The sequence below is a fragment of the Stegostoma tigrinum genome, chromosome 33, assembly GCF_030684315.1.
Source record: "Stegostoma tigrinum isolate sSteTig4 chromosome 33, sSteTig4.hap1, whole genome shotgun sequence".
Lineage (NCBI taxonomy): Eukaryota > Metazoa > Chordata > Chondrichthyes > Orectolobiformes > Stegostomatidae > Stegostoma > Stegostoma tigrinum.
Genome location: NC_081386.1, coordinates 2,143,077 through 2,163,997, shown reverse-complemented (window position 1 = coordinate 2,163,997; position 20,921 = coordinate 2,143,077). Strand labels below are relative to the sequence as shown.

The 20,921-nt window shown below is 45.5% G+C and overlaps 1 protein-coding gene across 5 annotated transcripts in view; it reads right to left on the bottom strand.

Annotated features, from left to right (window-relative positions):
- Positions 1 to 13,188: 13,188 nt before the first annotated feature.
- Positions 13,189 to 20,921, bottom strand: part of cers3a (ceramide synthase 3a) — an 82,338-nt gene continuing 74,605 nt past the window's right edge. For all 5 annotated transcript variants that reach the window (XM_048562890.2, XM_048562886.1, XM_048562887.1 and 2 more), the window contains exon 11: positions 13,189 to 17,657. In XM_048562890.2, coding sequence (XP_048418847.1) covers positions 17,535 to 17,657 — 123 coding nt within the window. In that variant the 3' untranslated portion in view covers positions 13,189 to 17,534. The remainder of the gene's footprint in view (positions 17,658 to 20,921) is intronic.

Here is a 20,921-nt window from a genome sequence, read left to right as displayed (position 1 = left end):
TGGCCTGCTGTGTTCCTCCAGCTCCACACTGTGTTATCTCTGACTCCAGCATTGGCAGTTCTTACTATCTCTAGATATTGTCCCGATCTTATTGCATTTGAACATGGATAACTTTAGTACCTGCGGAGTCACAAATGGTGGTGAACATTGTGCAATTGCACAGAGAACATTTCCCACTTTTGACCTCATGATGGAGGGAAGGTCATTGATGAAGCAGCTGACAATGGTTGGGCCTGAGGAGCTCCTGCAGAGATGTCCTGGAGCTGAGGAGGCTGAGCTCCAGCAAGCATGACCATCTTCAAATGTGCCAGGTCAGCTTCAAATTGCTGGAGAGTTTTCCTCTTGATACCCCAATTATTGTAGTTTGACTGGGGCCTTGATGCCACATATGGTCAAGTGCAGCCTTGATGTCAAGGGCTGTCACTCTCACCTTACCTCTGGAATTCACCTTTTTTGTCCATGTTTGAACCAAGGCTGTAATGAGGTTAGGTGCTGGGTCGCCCTGTTGGAACCCAAACTGGGCGCCACTGAGCAGGTTATTGCTGAGCAGGTGCTGCTTGATAGCACTATTGATGACACCTTCCATCACTTTACTGAGGATCAAGAGTAGACTGATGGGGCGGTAGTTGGCCAGATTGGATTTGGACTGCTTTTTGTGTACAGGATATACCTGGGCAATTTCCCTTATTGTCGGGTAAATACCTGTGTTGTAACTGTACTGGAACTGTACTGGCTAGGGTAGCAGTAAGTTCTGGAGCAAAAATCTTCATTACTATTGCCAAAAAGTTGTAAGGGCCTGTAGCCTTTGCAGTATCTAGTGTCTCCAACCATTGATATTACATGGAGTGAATCAGATTGGCTGAAGACTGGTATCTGTAAGCTGTGTATAACTGGAGGAGGCCGAGATGGATCATCCACTCAACACTTCTGCCTGAAGACTGTGAATGCTTCAGCTTTATCATTTGCTGGAGTCTTCCATCATTGAGGGTGGGGATATTTGTGGAGCCTCTTCCTCCAGTGAGTTGTTTAATTGTCCATCATTCACGACTGGATGTGGCAGGACTGCAGAGTTTAGATGTGATCTGTTTATTGTGGGATCCCTTAGCTCTGTCTATCATTTGCTGTTTATGCTGTTTGGCATGCAAGTAGTCCTGTTTGGCCTCACCAGGTTGACACCTTATTTTGAGGTATGCCTGATACTGCTCCTGGCATGCCCTCCTGCATTCACCATTGAACCAGGGTCGATCCCCTGGCTTAATGGTAATGGTTGAGTGGGGGATATGCTGGGTCACGAGGTTACAGATTGTGCTGGAGTAGAATTCTGGTGCTGTTGATGGCCCACAGGCCCCATAGATATCTTTAGTTGCTAGATCTATTTGAACTCTGTCCCAATGAGCACAGTGATAGTGCCACACAGCAGAATGGAGGTTATTCTCAATGTGAAGGCGGGACTTTGACTCCACCAGGACCGTGCGATGGTGACTCTTACCAATACTGTCATGGGCAGATACGTCTGCAGCTGCAGATTGGTAAGGATGAGATCAAGTATGTTTTTCCCTCTTATTGTTTCCCTCACCACCTGCTGCAGACCCAGTCTAGCAGCTATAACCATTAGGATCCGACTAGATCAATCAGTAGCGCTGCTGTCGAGCCACTCTTGGTGGTGGACATTGAAATCTCCCACCCAGAGTATATTTTGTGCCCTTACCATCCTCAGTGCTTCCTTTAAGTGTGGTTCAATGTGGAGGAGTACTGATTCATTAGCCAAGGAAGGACTGTATAGAGTTATGAGCAGGAGATTTCCTTGCCCATGTTTAACCTGAAGCCATGAGACTTCCTGAGATCCAAAGTCCATGTTGAGGACTCCCAGGACAACTCCATCCTGGTTGTATACCACTCCGCTGCCACCTCTTCTGGGTCTGTCTTAGTTGTTGGAAGGACATATCCAAGGATGGCGATGGTGGTGTCTGGGATATTGTCTCTAAGGTATGATTCCATGACTATGACTATATCAGGTTGTTGGTTGACCAGTCTGTGAGATAGCTGTCCCAACTTTAGCACTAGACCCCACATGTTATTAAGCAGGACTTTGCAGGGTCAACAGGGCAGTTTCTGTCATTGTCTTTTCCAGTGCCTAGGTCAATGCTGAGTGATGTGATGGGTTTCATTTCTTTGACACTTTGTAGCCAGTGGTATATTGGGCCATTTCAGAGGGCAGTTTAGAAACAACCACATTGCTGTGGGTCTGGAGTCACATTTCGGTCAGGCCAGGTGAGGGTGGCAGACTTCCTTCCCTGAAGGACATTAGTCAACTCGATAGGTTTTTCCAACAATTGATAATGGTTTCATAGTCATAAGTGGATTCTTAATTCCAGATTTTTAAAAATTGAATTCAAATTCCACCAGCTGCTGTGGTGGGATTCAAATCTAGGTCCCCACAACATCAGCTGAATTGCTGGATAAATAGTCTAGTAATAATACCCTTAGGCCATTGCCTTCCCCTATTGAGTGAGATGAAAGTCGTTGGCACGACTGCTAGCGCAAGTACCAGGAGGGGAAATGTTGGTGAGGTGGCCCGAGTGAGTGAGCAGCCTGCACAGAGGAATCATCAGTAAAGTGATGGAAGGTGTCAGTAACGGTGCTATCAAGCAGCACCTGCTCAGCAATAACCTGCTCAGTGGTGCCCAGTTTGGGTTCCACCAGGGCCACTCAGCTCCTGAACTTATTACAGCTGCGTTTTAAAGTTCGGCAAAAGAGTTGAATGCCAGAGTTGAGGAGAGAGTGACAGTCCTTGGCATCCTGCATTGGACTAAGTTGGTATCAAGGAGCCCAAGCAAGACTGGAATCAATAGGTAATGGCGGGGGGGGGGGGGGGGGGGGGGGCAGACTCTGTGCATTAGTGGGAGATACGTGCAGCAGCAGACATAATATCAGTGTGAGGTAGCAGGGAAAGGATGTCACACTTAGCCTGCTGGACATTCCTCTGGATCATGGACACTTTGGATGAGGCTGACATGGTTTGGTGTTGTGGTGTCCTCTGATAGTCCTGACGAAACAGGATGGCCATCATCTGTACTATCCAGTCTAGCAGGGCAACCGGGTCCCTGTCCATGAAGCAATTTGCCTTATACATTCCCCTCCAGGACCATTCTTGAAAACCACAAACCACACACGGCACCTCCAGACTGGCAGAGATTGACCTGCTGCATAACTGTGTTGTTAAAATGGTTCTGGCTTCAGGAATCATGGGAGGTCCTGGAAGTGGTGAGTATTTCTATCGTCAGTGAATTGAAGACAGCATGAGTAGGGCACTGGTGTGATGGTAATGAGGCACAATGTAGGGAAAAGCGGAAGAAACATGTCAGGACTCTTAAGAGAAACTTCCCATGGTTAAACAGAGCTCTCAATCCCTATTTATATCTAGTCCACTTATTAACTGTTATCTCCACTGTCCTGCCATCTTCAATGATTTATTCACATAAACCTTCCTTAGAATAATATCCTTTATTTTATATTGTTTCTCTGCGTACTTCCTGCCAAAATAAACCACTTCACACTTCTCTGCATTAAATTTCACCTGTCACTATTCATCCACTACACCTGTCGCCTTGAAGTTGAACATTATTGTTTTCACGATTCATAACATTTCCAAGTTGTGGGTTGTTTGAAAATTGTGAAATTGTGCCCAGTATACCAAGGTCGATCAGTGATTTATTTCAGGAATGGCAGACGTCCTAACACTAACTCCTGGGAAAATCTACTTTCAAACTTCTTCCGGTCTGAAAAACATCCATTCACTGCGACTATGTCTCCTGTTACTCAATCAATTTCATATCCACGTTACTGTTTATCCCTTTCTTTCTTCGTATTAGTCCCATGGTCTTCAGCTTTACTGACAAGCCTATTATATGGCACTTCCCAAACGCCTTTCAGAAGATCAGAAACAGCCCCACACCTCATTACCTACAACAATGCTGTTATCTCATCAAAAACTCAGTAAATTAGTGAGAGTTGTGATTTGCCTTTAACAACTCTGTTTCTTAGTTAATCCAAAACTTTCCAAGTGACTATTAATTTTGTACCAAAATGGCTTAATGGTTTCATAGTACATAGAACAGCACGGCACAGGAACAGGGCCTATGGTCTCCTAAACATTTTCTCCCACCGATGTCAAACTAAGTAGTTGCTAGGCTTATCCTTATTTTTGTTTTGATCAAGTCTGCAGCTTTGGCAATTCACCACACCACTGGTACCACCCCAATGACCAGTACCTCTACAATTTCAACCCTTGGTTCTCTCCATAACCTCCAGCACATTACATTGCTTCTTCTTCGCTTAGCGGTTTTAACTACAGACAACCTTTCTCTTATGCATACTAACACAGAATCTTCCAGCAACAAGACACTCCACTTCCAATGCAGATTTAGACAAAGCTCCATGCACCCTACTGTGTTTGAATTCTGCCACTGAAGGATTTGACATTTTCAGAAGTCACCCACATAATCACTCTCACAAACGCAAATCTGCAGCAAGTGTTTCTGGCTGTATGAAATTAAGCATGAGCTTAAGAGCAGTTGGAGTCCCTGTGGAGCATCATGGATGATGACAGTTTCTTGGAGATTGTACACTGTAGGCGGTAGTCACCCTAAAGACAGGAAGGATTCAGGATCACAGCTGAGCAGCAGAATGGGAAAAGTCAGCAAATATGGGATCCTCCAGGGTATCTGCCACTCTCAAGCCTGCACTCAGCACTGGAGACTGCTGGCAGTGAGGACCACCTAAAGGAGAGCAGTCCAGATGAGAGTACAAACAGACAACGGACTGCGCAGGAGAAACAGCAAGGAGGAACATTTTTAACAGATTTCAGAGTCTTATGGGGGAGGGGGCAGGTGGCGCGTATTGTAACTGATATCATGAGTCATGAATAATGTGTTACCTCCCTGGTGCAAGGTAAAAGTCATCACAGAGAGGGTGCAGAACATTCTGTAGAATACCATTATTATGATCATCATCATCCATCATTATGAAGTGCTTCAAGAAGTTAATAGTGTCACACTTCAATGCCAGCCTCCCAGATTTCCTGGATCCACTACAAATCACCTACTGTCACAATAGGTCCACAGCAGATGACATCTCCCTGGCCTTACACTCATTCCTGAAACATCTGGATAACAAGCACCTTAATCACATACTATTTATTGCCTTCAACATCATAACTCCAACCAAACTCATCTCCACACACCAAGACTTAGGACTCTGCACCACCACCATCTTCCCCCACCCCCGCCAAAAACTGGATCCTTGACTTCCTGACTTGCAGACAGTTCCAACTCCATTTACAAATTTGCTCATTATATTGCCATAGTGGGTCAGATATTAAACAGTGAAGAGACAGAGTACAGAAAGGAGATAGACAGCATAGTGGTACAGTGCAAAAACAACAATATTTCCCTTAATGTAAGCAAAACAAATTAGTTGGTCAGCAACTTCAGGAAGTGGAGTGGAGGACATGCCCCTACCTGTATCAACAGTGTGAGGTGGAGGTGGTCAAGAGCTTCTAGTTCCTCGGAGTAAATATCACCAACAATGACAGGCAGGATGGTGGCACATTGACTCAATGATTAGCACTGCCACCTCACGGCACTAGGGAGCCAGGTCGGATACAGGCCTTGAATGACTGTCTTGAGTGGCGTTTGCACATTCTCCCCATGTCTGCGTGGGTTTCCTCCAAGTGTTCAGTTTCCTCCCACAGTCGAAACATGTACCAGTTAGGTGGACTGGCCATGCCAAATTGCTCACAGTGTGCAGAGGTGTGTAAATTAGGTGGATTAACTATATGAAATGCAGGGTTACAGAGATGGAGTGGGTCTCTTGAGGGTTGGAGTGGACTCAATGGGCTGAATGGCCTGTTTCCACACTGTAGGGATTATATCTATCCTGGTCCATCCAAGTCGATACTACAGTCAAGAAAGCACACAATGCCTCTACTTCCTCAGGAGGCTAAGGAAATTCATCCATAATCATTCTTACCAATTTTTACAGATACATCATAGAAAGTATCCTATCTGGATGCATCACAGCTCTGTAAGGCAACTGCTCTGCCCAAGACTGCAAGAAATTACAGCAAGTTGCAGACACAGCCCAGTTCATCACACAAACCAGCCTTCCTTCCACTGATTCTGTCTACACTTCCTGTTGCCTCAGGAAAGCGGGCAACATAATCAAAGACCCCTCCCAACCCCGGTTCTACTCTCCTCCACCCCCTTCCATCAAGCAGAAGGTAAAAAAGTTTAAAACCACGTACCAACAGATATTACAGCACATGTGACTATAATAAATCAAATCATAGACAAATGGGAGTGTCTCAGTAGTTGCAATCCATACGAGCATCAACAACATGTACTGAGGCTCAATGAGGAGGAAGACAAAAAGTAAGAGCTTGTGGGTGGCAATCTCTGGATTACTACCAGTGCCGTACACTTGTGATGTTGAAATAAGGAGATGGGGGCATCAAAATATGGCTTGAATCATGCTGTAGGACAGAAAGCGTCAGATTCTTGGGTCATAGGAACCAGTTCTGGACAGGCGGCTTCTCTTTAAAACAGGACAAGTCACAAATGAATTGATGTACTCTTGGCGAGGTTTACCTGGGCAGCAGAGAATGGTTTAAATTGGCAGGGAGATGGGGACCAACATACAAAAAAGTATGAGAGCAGTAAGGTTCATAAAGGAATGTGAATGTCACCTGGTAATAGAGAAGAAATATAAGAACGGGGAAGGCCATTCAGCCTCTTGAGCCTTTTCTACTCCTCAAATCATGGCTGATCTGTAGGCTAACTTCACACAGCTTAACAAAAGCATATCTATTTCAGATTTAAAATTAACAATTGATCGACCATCCAATGCCGTTAATGGAAGAGAGTTCCAACATCTGCCACCCTTTGTGTGTAGATGTGATTCCTAGCAGCTGTTCTGAACAGCCTGGCCCTAATTCTCAGACTACGTCCTTAAGTTCTAGGATCTCCAGAAATTGTTTCTCTCTCCACGCTGTGTTTATATTATAATATATATCTGGAAGTAGCACCTTATTCAATAGGATCACACTAAAGCGCACAGGTGCTGCTGAGCAAGATGAGGGCCCATGGTGTTCAAGGTGAGCTACTGGCTTGGATTGAGGATTGGCTGTCTGACAGAAGGCAGAGAGTTGGGATAAAAGGCTCTTTTTCAGAATGGCAACTGGTGACAAATGGTGTCCCGCAGGGTTCAGTGTTGGGGCCGCAGCTGTTCACCTTGTATATTAATGATCTGGATGAAGGGATTGGGGACATTCTGGTGAAGTTTGCCAATGATACAAAGAGAGGTAGACAGGCAGGTAGTACTGAAGAGGAGGGGAAGCTGCAGAAAGATTTAGACAGTTTGGGAGAGTGGTCCAGGAAATGGCTGATGAAATTCAAGGTGAGTAAATGTGAGGTTTTGCACTTTGGAAGAAAGAATACAGGCATGGACTATTTTCTAAACGGTGAGAAAATTCGCAAAGCATAAGTACAAAGGGATCTGGGAGTGTTGGTCCAGGATTCTCTAAAGGTTAACTTGCAGGTAGAGTCCATAATTAGAAAAGCAAATGTAATGTTGTCGTTTATCTCAAGAGGGTTGGAATATTAAAGCAGCGATGTGCTTCTGAGGCTTTATAAAGCTCTAGTTAGGCCCCATTTAGAATATTGTGTCCAATTTTGGGCCCCACACCTCAGGAAGGACATACCAGCTCTGGAGCGTGTCCAGCAGAGATTCACACAGATGATCCCTGAAATGGTAGGTTTAACGTATGATGAACAGCTAAGGATCCTGGGATTGTACTCATTAGAGTTTAGAAGGTTGAAGGGAGATCTAATAGAAACTTACAAGGTAATGTATGGTTTAGAAGGAGTGGACGCTAGGAAGTTGTTTCCGTTAGATGGGGAGACTAGGACCCATGGGCACAGCCTTAAAATTAGAGGGGGTAAATTTAAAACTGAAATGAGACGACATTTTTTCAGCCAGAGAGTGGTAGGCTTGTGGAATTCATTGCCACGGAGTGCAGTGGAGGCCGGGACGTTGGATGCCTTCAAGGCAGAGATCGACAAATTCTTGATCTCAGAAGGAATCAAGGGCTACGGGGAGAGTGCAGCGAAGATTTAAATGGCAGAGTGGACTTGATGGGCCGAATGGCCTTACTTCCACTCCTATGTCTTTATGGTCTTAGGATTACAACATATGCATGTAAATGCACAAAATTAGATTGATAAGCAACAAGTGTTAAGTCCGATGTGGAACGTGAGATGAGAGCAATAATACAAATATGGCTTAAAATAATGGCGGCTGGATGCATATTCAGGGACATAATATTCAGAAAAGATGGGGAAGTAAAGAAAGGAAGTGCTGGATTGGCAGTGCTAATAAGGGGCAAGGTCAGAATCCATTTGTTAAAGTTGAGGAGCAAAAAAGGTAAGATCACTACTGTGTTATTCCACTGGCCTTAACAGTAAGGGAGCAATAGAGACTGGGGAGCAAATTTACAAGGAAATCAGAGAGATGTGCAAGATCGTATAGTCGTGATACTGAACAACCTGCCTCAATATTGATTGAAATAATAATGAGCAAAAGGTAAACAGGAGAAGGAATTTCTGATATGAGTTATGGACCAATTCCTTGACAATTATATTTTCAGTCAAACTATGAAGAGGAGGCATTGGTGGACTTGGTACTGGGGAATGAAGTGGACCAAATGGATCAAGTGGAGCACATTTGGATAAGAGTTTAAGGTTTTAATGCAATGGAGAAGATCAAGTGATAATTTAAATTGGAAGAGGTCTAACTTGAATTGGATGAGAGATCTGGATAGGGATAAATGGAACCAAAATGTGACAGGAGAAACTAACAACCTTTGTGGATGAATATTTCATGTACAGACCAGCTGCATTCCAATGGAAGAGAAGGATAAGGGAAAGAGTAACAAAGCATTGATTCACAAGGGAAACAGAGAACATATCATAAATAAAAAGGTGAATGATGCACAAAGCTGAATTTTTCAAGAGAGAAGCATTTTTGTGGATTTTAAGAAAACATTTAATAAAATAACATATAAAAGGCTCATTAATAAAATTAAGGTTCATGGAACAAAAAAGCACAGCAGAGGTAAAAGTTGTCTTAAAGACAGAAAGCAGAGAGTAATGTTGAATGGTTAGCTTTACACTCAAATTGGGTGTTCGCCAAGCATCAGTGTAAGGAATATTTTTTAAAAATATACATTAATTAAATTTTGAAATTCAGAGTAAAATTCCAAAACTTTCCAATGACGCTAAACTTGAAGGTGTGGCAAATGGTGACCATGATGCCAATCAACACAGGGCAGAGACAGACTTGCAGAATGGGTAGTGGTAGCTGGCATTTAACACAGAGAAATGAAAGATTTTGGTAGAAAGAACAGGGATAAGTTATAAAAACCCAATGGTAAAGTGTTGATGGATGGACAGGAACAGGCACGATCAACACACTTTGAAGGTGTCAGAATATATTGAGAGAATGATTAGCAAAGCATCTGGAATACTGGCTTCAAAACTAAACTGAACCTTTATAAACCTGTAGTTAGGTCACAACCAGAGTATTGCATCCAGCTCTGTTCACCATACATTACAGAGGATGAGAGGATTCAGAACATATTGCAGAAAAGAGTTAACAGAACGGCTCCAGGGTAAGGAATTTTAACTACAAGGATAAGTTGGGTTCTTGATGCGAGAGAGGTTGTGGTAGCACTTGATTGCAATGCAAAGGTTGTAGTTTCAATCTGGTGGACAAAGAAAATGTGATCCCATTCACTAATGTGAGGAAAATCTTTTTACTCCATTGAGGGACAGAGGAAGCAGAGACAGTGAATGATTTGGAAAAAAGAAATTGAACAGGCGCTTGAAGGAAATAAATTGTAGGGCTATGGTGAGAGAGCAGAGGAATGCTACAGCGCAGACTCAATGGGCTGCATTGCCTCTTTCTGTACCATAATGGCTCCATGACTGTTTGGAACATTAAAAAAAAGGCAGCAGGAATACATTAGAGATAATGGGGACTGCAGATGCTGGAGATTCCAAGATAACAAAATGTGAGGCTGGATGAACACAGCAGGCCAAGCAGCATCTCAGGAGCACAAAAGCTGACGTTTCGGGCCTAGACCCTTCATCAGAGAGGGGGATGGGGGGAGGGAACTGCAATAAATAGGGAGAGAGGGGGAGGCGGACCGAAGATGGAGAGTAAAGAAGATAGGTGGAGAGAGTGTAGGTGGGGAGGTAGGGAGGGGATAGGTCAGTCCAGGGAAGACGGACAGGTCAAGGAGGTGGGATGAGGTTAGTAGGTAGCGGGGGGTGTGGCTTGGGGTGGGAGGAAGGGATAGGTGAGAGGAAGAACCGGTTAGGGAGGCAGAGACCGGTTGGACTGGTTTTGGGATGCAGTGGGTGGGGGGGGAAGAGCTGGGCTGGTTGTGTGGTGCAGTGGGGGGAGGGGACGGACTGGGATGGTTGAGGGATGCAGTAGGGGAAGGGGAGATTTTGAAACTGGTGAAGTCCACATTGATACCATATGGCTGCAGGGTTCCCAGGCGGAATATGAGTTGCTGTTCCTGCAACCTTCGGGTGGCATCATTGTGGCAGTGCAGGAGGCCCATGATGGACATGTCATCAAGAGAATGGGAGGGGGAGTGGAAATGGTTTGTGACTGGGAGGTGCAGTTGTTTTTTGCGAACTGAGCGGAGGTGTTCTGCAAAGCGGTCCCCAAGCCTCCGCTTGGTTTCCCCAATGTAGAGGAAGCCGCACCGGGTACAGTGGATGCAGCATACCACATTGGTAGATGTGCAGGTGAACCTCTGCTTGATGTGGAATGTCATCTTGGGGCCTGGGATGGGGGTGAGGGAGGAGGTGTGGGCTTCCTCTACATTGGGGAAACCAAGCGGAGGCTTGGGGACCGCTTTGCAGAACACCTCCGCTCAGTTCGCAAAAAACAACTGCACCTCCCAGTCGCAAACCATTTCCACTCCCCCTCCCATTCTCTTGATGATATGTCCATCATGGGCCTCCTGCACTGCCACAATGATGCCACCCGAAGGTTGCAGGAACAGCAACTCATATTCCGCCTGGGAACCCTGCAGCCATATGGTATCAATGTGGACTTCACCAGTTTCAAAATCTCCCCTTCCCCTACTGCATCCCTCAACCATCCCAGTCCGTCCCCTCCCCCCACTGCACCACACAACCAGCCCAGCTCTTCCCCCCCACCCACTGCATCCCAAAACCAGTCCAACCGGTCTCTGCCTCCCTAACCGGTTCTTCCTCTCACCTATCCCTTCCTCCCACCCCAAGCCGCACCCCCATCTACCTACTAACCTCATCCCACCTCCTTGACCTGTCCGTCTTCCCTGGACTGACCTATCCCCTCCCTACCTCCCCACCTACACTCTCTCCACCTATCTTCTTTACTCTCCATCTTCGGTCCGCCTCCCCCTCTCTCCCTATTTATTCCAGTTCCCTCCCCCCATCCCCCTCTCTGATGAAGGGTCTAGGCCCGAAACGTCAGCTTTTGTGCTCCTGAGATGCTGCTTGGCCTGCTGTGTTCATCCAGCCTCACATTTTGTTAGCAGGAATACATTATACAACTTATCAAATAAGCTCACCATTTAGTATGATGACGTCAGACTGCTTGGGAGGAATTTTGATGATTGTGTGAACTGCAGTTTGCTCATTGACACAGCCCCACCTTTCTGCAGCTACCTCTTTGCTTAAAAGTACAAACTCTCCCTGGGCTGATGCTCAGAGACCAGTTCCATTTAGCTGGTGGAATCCTCTCTCAGTGGGGAATTCAGCATTTTAAATAAGGCCTTTGGGCATTCAAATTGGCTGCCAGCCACTTTGGAAGGCATGCAAAACTGAATTATAGTTGTGGCTGCTCCTAAACCCATTCGTCTAACTGCCCCACTGGCAATTAATAACCATTTAGCAATCTCATTCCCCCACCAATGGCAGGATTTATCAATGCATGGCTTTCTGGGCTTCCCCTAAGTGCCATGTCCTCCTACACACCACAAAATCTGCCTGTGGTCACTCACTTGTACCAGGATCGTGTGGTCACTGATTGCTGAACCACTAACTGTGGGTTACTGTCTCCGCATGGGCACTACCAGGCAACAAAGAACTACAGCCTCTGATTGGCCAACAGCTCCCAGTGGACAGACCCCACCCCATCCCACCCCAACAGCACATTTCTCAGCAACTCTCAGGTCAGAGGGGAGACCCCACCACCTCCATTAAATAACGTCCACAGTCACATTTACCCAGACTGTTTCGGGCACAGTCTTACCCTCACCCAGAAGGAAATTTCATAAATGATACTTGGAAATGAACATACAGGTCAGACACAACCACCAGTTTGAAATCTACAAGATGAGTTGGCTCAATATTTGAGATAATGGGAACTGCAGATGCTGGAGAATTCCAAGATAATAAAATGTGAGGCTGGATGAACACAGCAGGCCAAGCAGCATCTCAGGAGCACAAAAGCTGACGCTTCGGGCCTAGACCCTTCATCAGGGAGCTCACGTCTCGTCCATCTGATGAAGGGTCTAGGCCCGAAGCGTCAGCTTTTGTGCTCCTGAGATGCTGCTTGGCCTGCTGTGTTCATCCAGCCTCACATTTTATTATCTTGGCTCAATATTTACTGGTTTTCCTTGTGGTCTGTTTCATACTTGTTCTCTCACCCACATCATTACAAACATGCACTCATACTCACTCACTGTGCCACAGGTGTACATTTATTCACAGTTGACTGCTTCTGTTCGGGTTCTTTGGAACAAGTTGCATTGTTTCGTAAAATCGGATTCTATTGGACGGAAACTGCTACCTGCCAGTCACGTGGATCAGTCATGTGACACACCCGCGTAAGATGTGGTTGTGGGACGAGGCTGCTCACTAAATTGACAGACTGTGAAATCTGAAGTAGGAAGCATCACACAACTGATCAGGTGCTTCTGTGCAGAAGTAGAAAGGTAATGGCTCACCTAAAATCCTTCATATTTGCTGAGTGTTCCCAGCCCTTTGTTTCAGATTGCCAGCAACTTCCTTACCTAAAATCAGTGCTCAAAATAATCAGTTACCACAGTAATGGCCCACAGTGATAATCAGATAACAAAGGTTTTATTGTAAACAAAATTTCTATTTAACATTATTTTAACACTCACATTTTCAGTAACAGAATACATGTTGAAATGTTACTATATTAGAGGTTCTACTTGTTTACAAAGAATTAGCAGAATGGAATCAGTAAAATTGCACTTGTTCAATAAAATATAAAAATATTGGAGATTTGTATTTTCTATTTCAAATACTTTGATATGCTCTGGGTAATAATCAGGTCACTGAATTCCTGACTGCCTATCTGTTGCCAGTAAGAGGTCTTCACTCTGTGAGGGGATATGTCACAAACTTTAGCAATAGAAGATACACAATCCTCTGGTCAGAACATCACGTCTCGTCCAGCTGCCAACTTGGTCAGGGCTCCATTCGGCTGCTGCATATGGCGGTCAAGGTTCAGGTCCAAACTAGTTAAAGTGGCCATCATTCAAATACTGAATTCATTAGCTCATAATGTCATCGAAATCCCAACACAGCTCAGACACCCCCCGCCCCCCCCATACCTGGGCTAACCTGGAAAGATGCAAAGACAGATCCCTGTGGGAATACTGGAGAATGGTGGGTTCTAACTGCATGGACACATTTAATTGAATTTTAGGAATGTTTGCTCCAATCAATCCAGCCTCTTGGTTATAACCAGACAGCTTATTTTTTCTGAATACAAGTGGAATTTCCAAAGGGGACTTCAAATAAATATTTGATGCTTTGCTTCATCTGTGTTTCCTATCCCTGCTGCCATCATTATTCTTTTGTTCACATTACATTGCGTTGGAGGCCGGTACAATTCTGTTGGCAGTAATTGCACTGAGGTTACATGAGCAATGCCAAGGCGAAACCCTAATTAGATGCTGCTCCTCACAATGAGTTGTATGACAGTGACTGCACACTCTCTGTGCAGTACAGGACCCTCATCAGGAAGATGTTCAAGAATGACTGTTTATCTGGATTCGGTCTCACAATGCACACAGTGTGAAGGAGCCAGATTGAAAAATCCCTCCAGATTAGTCTTTATTAAATTGTTGCTTATGATTTCACAGAACTGGCGGTGCAGGATTTGAATAACAATCAAAGTACAGAAATGCTTTCTGTGAGATACGCTGGCTAGGCCTGTGCTGGAACATTCCACATCAGGGTGGGTTATTGGCGAGGGGGGCGGTGGTGGTGAGGGGAAGCAGCATTTACAGAGCAGCCTGTGTGCTCATCAACTACCATTTCCTGTTGGCTCCTGTACAGACAGCAGATGTGGAGAGAGCTTCAGCCTGGATCCATCCCACCTTCCAGGCTGAGCAAAGAAGTGTGAACGTGACAGGAGAGTACAAAGGAGCAAAGTGCAAGGCTGTAATTCAAAATTAGTGTTCAGTACACAAAACAAGATGGTGCCCAGCACATCTAATCCACCCACCACCTCAAACAAAATTAAGCACAATGCCAGTTAAATGATTGAGAAAAAAAAAATCCTAAGTAAGAGCAGGAGCAGAGCAATGATCAGCATAGCACAAGGTCTGGTGTAAGAAGGAAGGCTGGGGAATAATCAGGATAAATTCTGGTTCTCTGTTTCAATGAATACGTTCATGAAAGGAAAGATAATTGTAGTTTCTAGGTTTGTGGATTTGGTTTGAAATGTGTTTCATTATTGCACATGACATTGATCCTGTGAATGGATTTAGATTCACACAGCTGAACAAGGCTATTGAGCACCGAGAACAGCACAATAGTATTGAGTTAAATTTCAGGATCAGTAACAAAACTGCAGCAGGGGGACACCCATTCTCAACATGGCTATATAAAGATCAGAGTCTTTAATAAACACAAGGGAATACCAGCTCTCTGTGGAGGAAGGGAAGGTTGCTTTCATAATCAAGGTGGAGAAATGGCATTTGTATAGCACCTTTCACAGTATCAAGTCAATCCAAATCCCTGCAGCCAAAGACATTGTTCTGAAGTGTTGTCACAGCTGTCATACAGAAAATGTAGTAGCTGGTCCTGTCCCTTGCTTACTCCAAAAACAGGCAAACAAGACTGGTGAAGGGGAGGGATGTGGGAGGAAATGAGGATGATGATGGAGTTGTTTGAACCCTGGCAGATTCCCATGGCAGGTGGAGGGGTAGGTGGTAAGGGAAGAGTCTGAGGAACTGTCAGGGTCAAGGAAGGGCAGGGGGCAGCTTGGCAATTTCTCCCCACCCTTGCAAATACTTGACTTCACCACTGGTCATAAGAAAGACTTGCCACAGTGGAGTCTTTTGCCCCCTTAAAAACTAGCGTTTCCCACTCAGCCATTGTTGTGATTGTTCCCCCGAGCCAGATCCCAACATTTCCTCCTCCAGTCCCCATGTCAGCAAACATCACATTGAAGAACACAGAGGCTTTGAAAAGACTGCCTATGCCAACTTCAGACAGGAGCAGTAAACAAGGTCATAGTGTGATTGGGTTAACTGCTGGACCTCTTACTCTAGCCCACTTACAATATCTTGCCGGATAATCATCCTGAGCCTGCCTGTGGTTGGCTCAATAATTTGCAGGTGAGATGTAGCTACTTAGAGAATAAAAAAACTCATATCCAATTAACCTTTGCAGAAGGTTTAAGATGACGTGCGCATTCACAATCACTCAGTCACATTCCTTTTCTAACTGTGAAGTCTACCCAGTATTTCTCCTTCAATCAATATCAATTGAAACTAATTACCTGGTCATTAAAACGTTACTGTTTATGGGGGCCAACTTTCTACTTTTCACTTGTATGTTTTGGATTACAGGGGTGAATACACTTCAAAAGTTGTTTTTAGTTGTAAAATAACCTTTGGTATCCTGATGCTGTGAAAGGCACCCAAGGAATGTATGAATAAATGTAGGTTTAAGCCTAGACAAAATTTGTAAGCTCAGGTTTATGAATGTACTTTCATACCTGGGGATGTGTTTTCACACGGAGGTGGTTTTATTCTCAAATCAAAGCCCCACTCCACCAGGGGAAGGGGAGGGGCCTTAACTTTCACAGAGGTGGGATTCCTGTCCATTTAAGAGCAGCAGATGAGTTCTTGAAGCTGGAGAGCCAAATCACACCCTTCCAGCTTCAGTAGAGCACCCAATTCTTGTATCAGGTTACTGACTAGGAGGGCACCTCAAAAGAAATTGCTGTCCCACCGACTTTTTTAAAAAGTGGTTATAATAAGTGCACAAAGCAGCCAAGATCACCCTTGTTAGAGTTGGGCAGAAGGGTGTAAAATCCCTGTACAGAGTGACCTCTGTTTGTTCCAGACAGGCAACAAGGAGTTGAGGCCTTTCTGAAACCCTGCTGTCCCATTACTACCCAAACCTGACCCAACCCCCAGGCAGTTGATAAACCCTCATCCTCCAGTTACATTGGGGAAACTGGAAGCTAACTGCAAAATGTCAGTCAATCCCAGTCAGCTGTAACAAAACTGTTAGTGAGCAAAACTGCCCTTCCTGCCTGCCTTGTGAACAGATTCTCTCTCTAGATTTCACACTCAAAAGGTGGAAGGCCTAGGAATCGTGCCCTACAACTAACAGCATTGATATTTTCAGACACCCGCCCCTGTTGCCACTCAGGCAAGAGTGTAAAAGTTCATCCCTGGATCAATTTAGCCCTGGATATTAGTGTTTGAAACAGCAGTTCAGAGTTTGCAAGAGAAGATTCTGATATTAAAATTAATGGACATGTGGGACAATTACTCCCAGCACACAGTGTAGAATTCTTGCAGCAACAGTTATTAGCAAAATGCAAGTAGGAAGAGGAATGTTTAAAGACACTAAAAAAGGACTAATGACCATTTAATTTTTATTTCATGAAATCTGTTTTGATTAGTAAGTTCACTTTAAGGTTATTGAGGCTGATGACTCCCAGTGACTCAGCACTCATTCTACGTGTTGGGAGCTGAGTGTGTTGGACATGCAAGTTTCCTGACGAGAAAGACCAGCAATGTTAGTGCAGTGGATTTTGAGTTAAAAACAAACTGAACCTCATGGACCAAGTTTTCAAATGTGTTCAGCCAATGGTGAACTTGGCCTGGGTAGACACTGTGCCAGCAGTGTGTTGGTGAGCGTTGGCTTGAAAATAGCAGCTATCTACACTTTTCACATTGATCCATACTGAACACTTGCTGAATTTCTCTTCAGTGCAGTTTCTTGAACCACCTCAAGAAACTCTGAAGAGGAAGAGTGCTACAAACATGAGCAACTGCAGCCAAAACTCACTTCACTCCAGGTCCAAATGACAGCAAAAGATTTGTTTATCATGAAGAGTTGTTCCACAGACACTGCTACCAGCTCCACACATTCCCTTAGCATTGTCACAGGAGCTGATCTGAGTGGCATGGCTCAGTGACTATGATGACAGTTAACAGCCAGATTCTTTATGGAGCCAGCACCATTCTTCAAGCCCTCGTCGTCTTCATCACTCCCATCACACTCCTCCCGATCACTGCGATCATCACCATCCAGCTGAAAGACAAACAATGTTACCCTGCTAATAGACAATTTGCAATACATGTCTTAAGGCCACTTGTGGTGCAGTTGTAAAGAGATGTGATGGTCCAGTGGCATTATCACTAGACTATTAATCAGAATCCGAGTTTATATTCTGGAAGTAGGTTTGAATCCTGCCGTGGGTTGGTGGAATTTGAATTTGAATTGAATAAAAATAAATCTGTAATTAAGAATCTACTGATGGCCATGAAACCATTGTCAATTGTTGGAAAAACCTATCCAGTTCACTAATGTCCTTCAGGGAAGGAAATCTGCCATCCACACCTGATCTGGCCCTCGTGATTCTAGAACCACAGCACTGTAGTTGACACTGATCTGCCCTCTGAAATGGTTGAATGAGATGCTCAAGTCACTGATGCTCAAAGTTTGTTCTGATCCATATCAGTGGCCCATGTCACACTACAATTTGTAGCAGTTATGTTCCACAGCTAGCCTCAATAAAAAGGATCTGGCCTGGGTCCTTCCAGGTGCCCTGACAATACAAATCAAAAAGGTGCTATTTCCAAGTTCTGTGTTGAAGTCCAGCCTGGATTCAGACTATGTCAGTCTGTTGTCCCTAGTGGCTTTAATGGAACCAGGTAATTATTATTTCAGATTCTCGCCAGTTAAAATACATTGTTCAAATCTTGCTGCAGCACTAGCTCAGAGGCTACTTGAGGCTGACAGCAGACATTTCTGGGTGCACCAATTCAACATCAATATGTCTCTTTTCCCCAGTCACGTCACTGAAAAATAGCATAGGCCTAATTGGAGATGAGATAATGGGAACTGCAGATGCTGGAGAATCCAAGATAATAAAATGTGAGGCTGGATGAACACAGCAGGACAAGCAGCATCTCAGGAGCACAAAAGCTGACGTTTCGGGCCTAGACCCTTCATCAGAGAGGGGGATGGGGTGAGGGTTCTGGAATAAATAGGGAGAGAGGGGGAGGCGGACCGAAGATGGAGAGAAAAGAAGATAGGTGGAGAGAGTATGGGTGGGGAGGTCGGGAGGGGATAGGTCAGTCCAGGGAAGACGGACAGGTCAAGGAGGTGGGATGAGGTTAGTAAGTAGATGGGGGTGCGGCTTGGGGTGGGAGGAAGGGATGGGTGAGAGGAAGAACAGGTTAGGGAGGCAGAGACAGGTTGGACTGGTTTTGGGATGCAGTGGGGGGGGGGGGGGGGGGGAAGAGCTGGGCTGGTTGTGTGGTGCAGTGGGGGGAGGGGACGAACTGGGCTGGTTTAGGGATGCGGTGGGGGAAGGGGAGATTTTGAAACTGGTGAAGTCCACATTGATACCATTAGGCTGCAGGGTTCCCAGGCGGAATATGAGTTGCTGTTCCTGCAACCTTCGGATGGCATCATTGTGGCACTGCAGGAGGCCCATGATGGACATGTCATCTAAAGAATGGGAGGGGGAAGTGGAAATGGTTTGCGACTGGGAGGCGCAGTTGTTTGTTGCGAACCGAGCGGAGGTGTTTTGCAAAGCGGTCCCCAAGCCTCCGCTTGGTTTCCCCAATGTAGAGGGAGCCACACCGGGTACAGTGGATGCAGTATACCACATTGACAGATGTGCAGGTGAACCTCTGCTTAATGTGGAATGTCATCTTGGGGCCTGGGATAGGCGTGAGGGAGGAGGTGTGGGGGCAAGTGTAGCATTTCCTGCGGTTGCAGGGGAAGGTGCCGGGTGTGGTGGGGTTGGAGGGCAGTGTGGAGCGAACAAGGGAGTCACGGAGAGAGTGGTCTCTCCGGAAAGCAGACAGGGGTGGGGATGGAAAAATGTCTTGGGTGGTGGGGTCAGATTGTAGATGGCAGAAGTGTCGGAGGATGATGCGTTGTATCCGGAGGTTGGTGGGGTGGTGTGTGAGAACGAGGGGGATCCTCTTGGGGCGGTTGTGGCGGGGGCGAGGTGTGAGGGATGTGTTGCGGGAAATACGGGAGACGCGGTCAAGGGTGTTCTCGATCACTGTGGGGGGGAAGTTGTGGTCCTTGAAGAACTTGGACATCTGGGATGTGCGGGAGTGGAATGTCTTGTTGTGGGAGCAGATGCGGCAGAGGCGGAGGAATTGGGAATAGGGGATGGAATTTTTGCAGGATGGTGGGTGGGAGGAGCTGTATTCTAGGTAGCTGTGGGAGTTGGTGGGCTTGAAATGGACATCAGTTACAAGCTGGTTGCCCGAGATGGAGACTGAGAGGTCCAGGAAAGTGAGGGATGTGCTGGAGATGGCCCAGGTGAACTTGAGGTTGGGGTGGAAGGTGTTGGTGAAGTGGATGAACTGTTCGAGCTCCTCTGGGGAGCAAGAGGCGGCGCCGATACAGTCATCAATGTACCGGAGGAAGTGGGGGGGTTTGGGGCCTGTGTAGGCGCGGAAGAGGGACTGTTCCACGTAACCTACAAAGAGGCAGGCATAGCTGGGGCCCATGCGGGTGCCCACGGCCTAATTGGGCTTATCAGCAACTGGAATGAGGTCGAGAAAATCATTGGGACCTTCAAAAGAAAGCTTTCCTTTATTCTTTCCACCCTTTTGCTGATTGGTTATAACACCTTCAAGGAAAGGCAAAAGCAAGTTGTCATGCAGAATCATCCAATTGAGTAATGAAGGATCTGATCAGTTCCCAACTGGTTTAAAGGGCAGCCAAGGAGGAGAGGTTACTGCGGGAGACCACAGAAGACATCATCCTCTGCAACTAGCAATTGGCTCAAAATACTGGGAGGCTGATGGCTCCTTTTCGGAGGCTGGCACTAATTGACAATAATGTCAAACGACAGAAATTACTTTTGGAAGTGAGAAAAACTTACTCTGTGCTTCTACACCAGGAATTCTCAAAAGGTGGCAACATTATCATAATTCTGGCTGTCAAAAGGATTATAACTAAACCTCATGATTGAAATTCAGTTCTGAATTGGAGTTATAATCGGACTTGAAATGCTAACTTTGTTTCTGTTTTAGCACTTTTGTTATTATTTTAATAGTAAATAGAGTCAGACTCTAATAAGCCAATTTCTTTGGATGAACACCAGTCTTGGAGCACCACCTTGTGGCTGGTCAGCAATGTTCAGGAATACTGGCCAAAATGACCAATCTTCGTTCCCTCATAACTGTTGCTGTACCCTGCAACTAGGTGGCACATTACAAGATGCTTTACAGCCTTTAAGAAAACTTTTGGCAAAATATTTAGGGATTTCAAGACCAGGCAGCGTATTTCTAAGGTGAGAGGAGAAACATCTAAAAAAGGCAC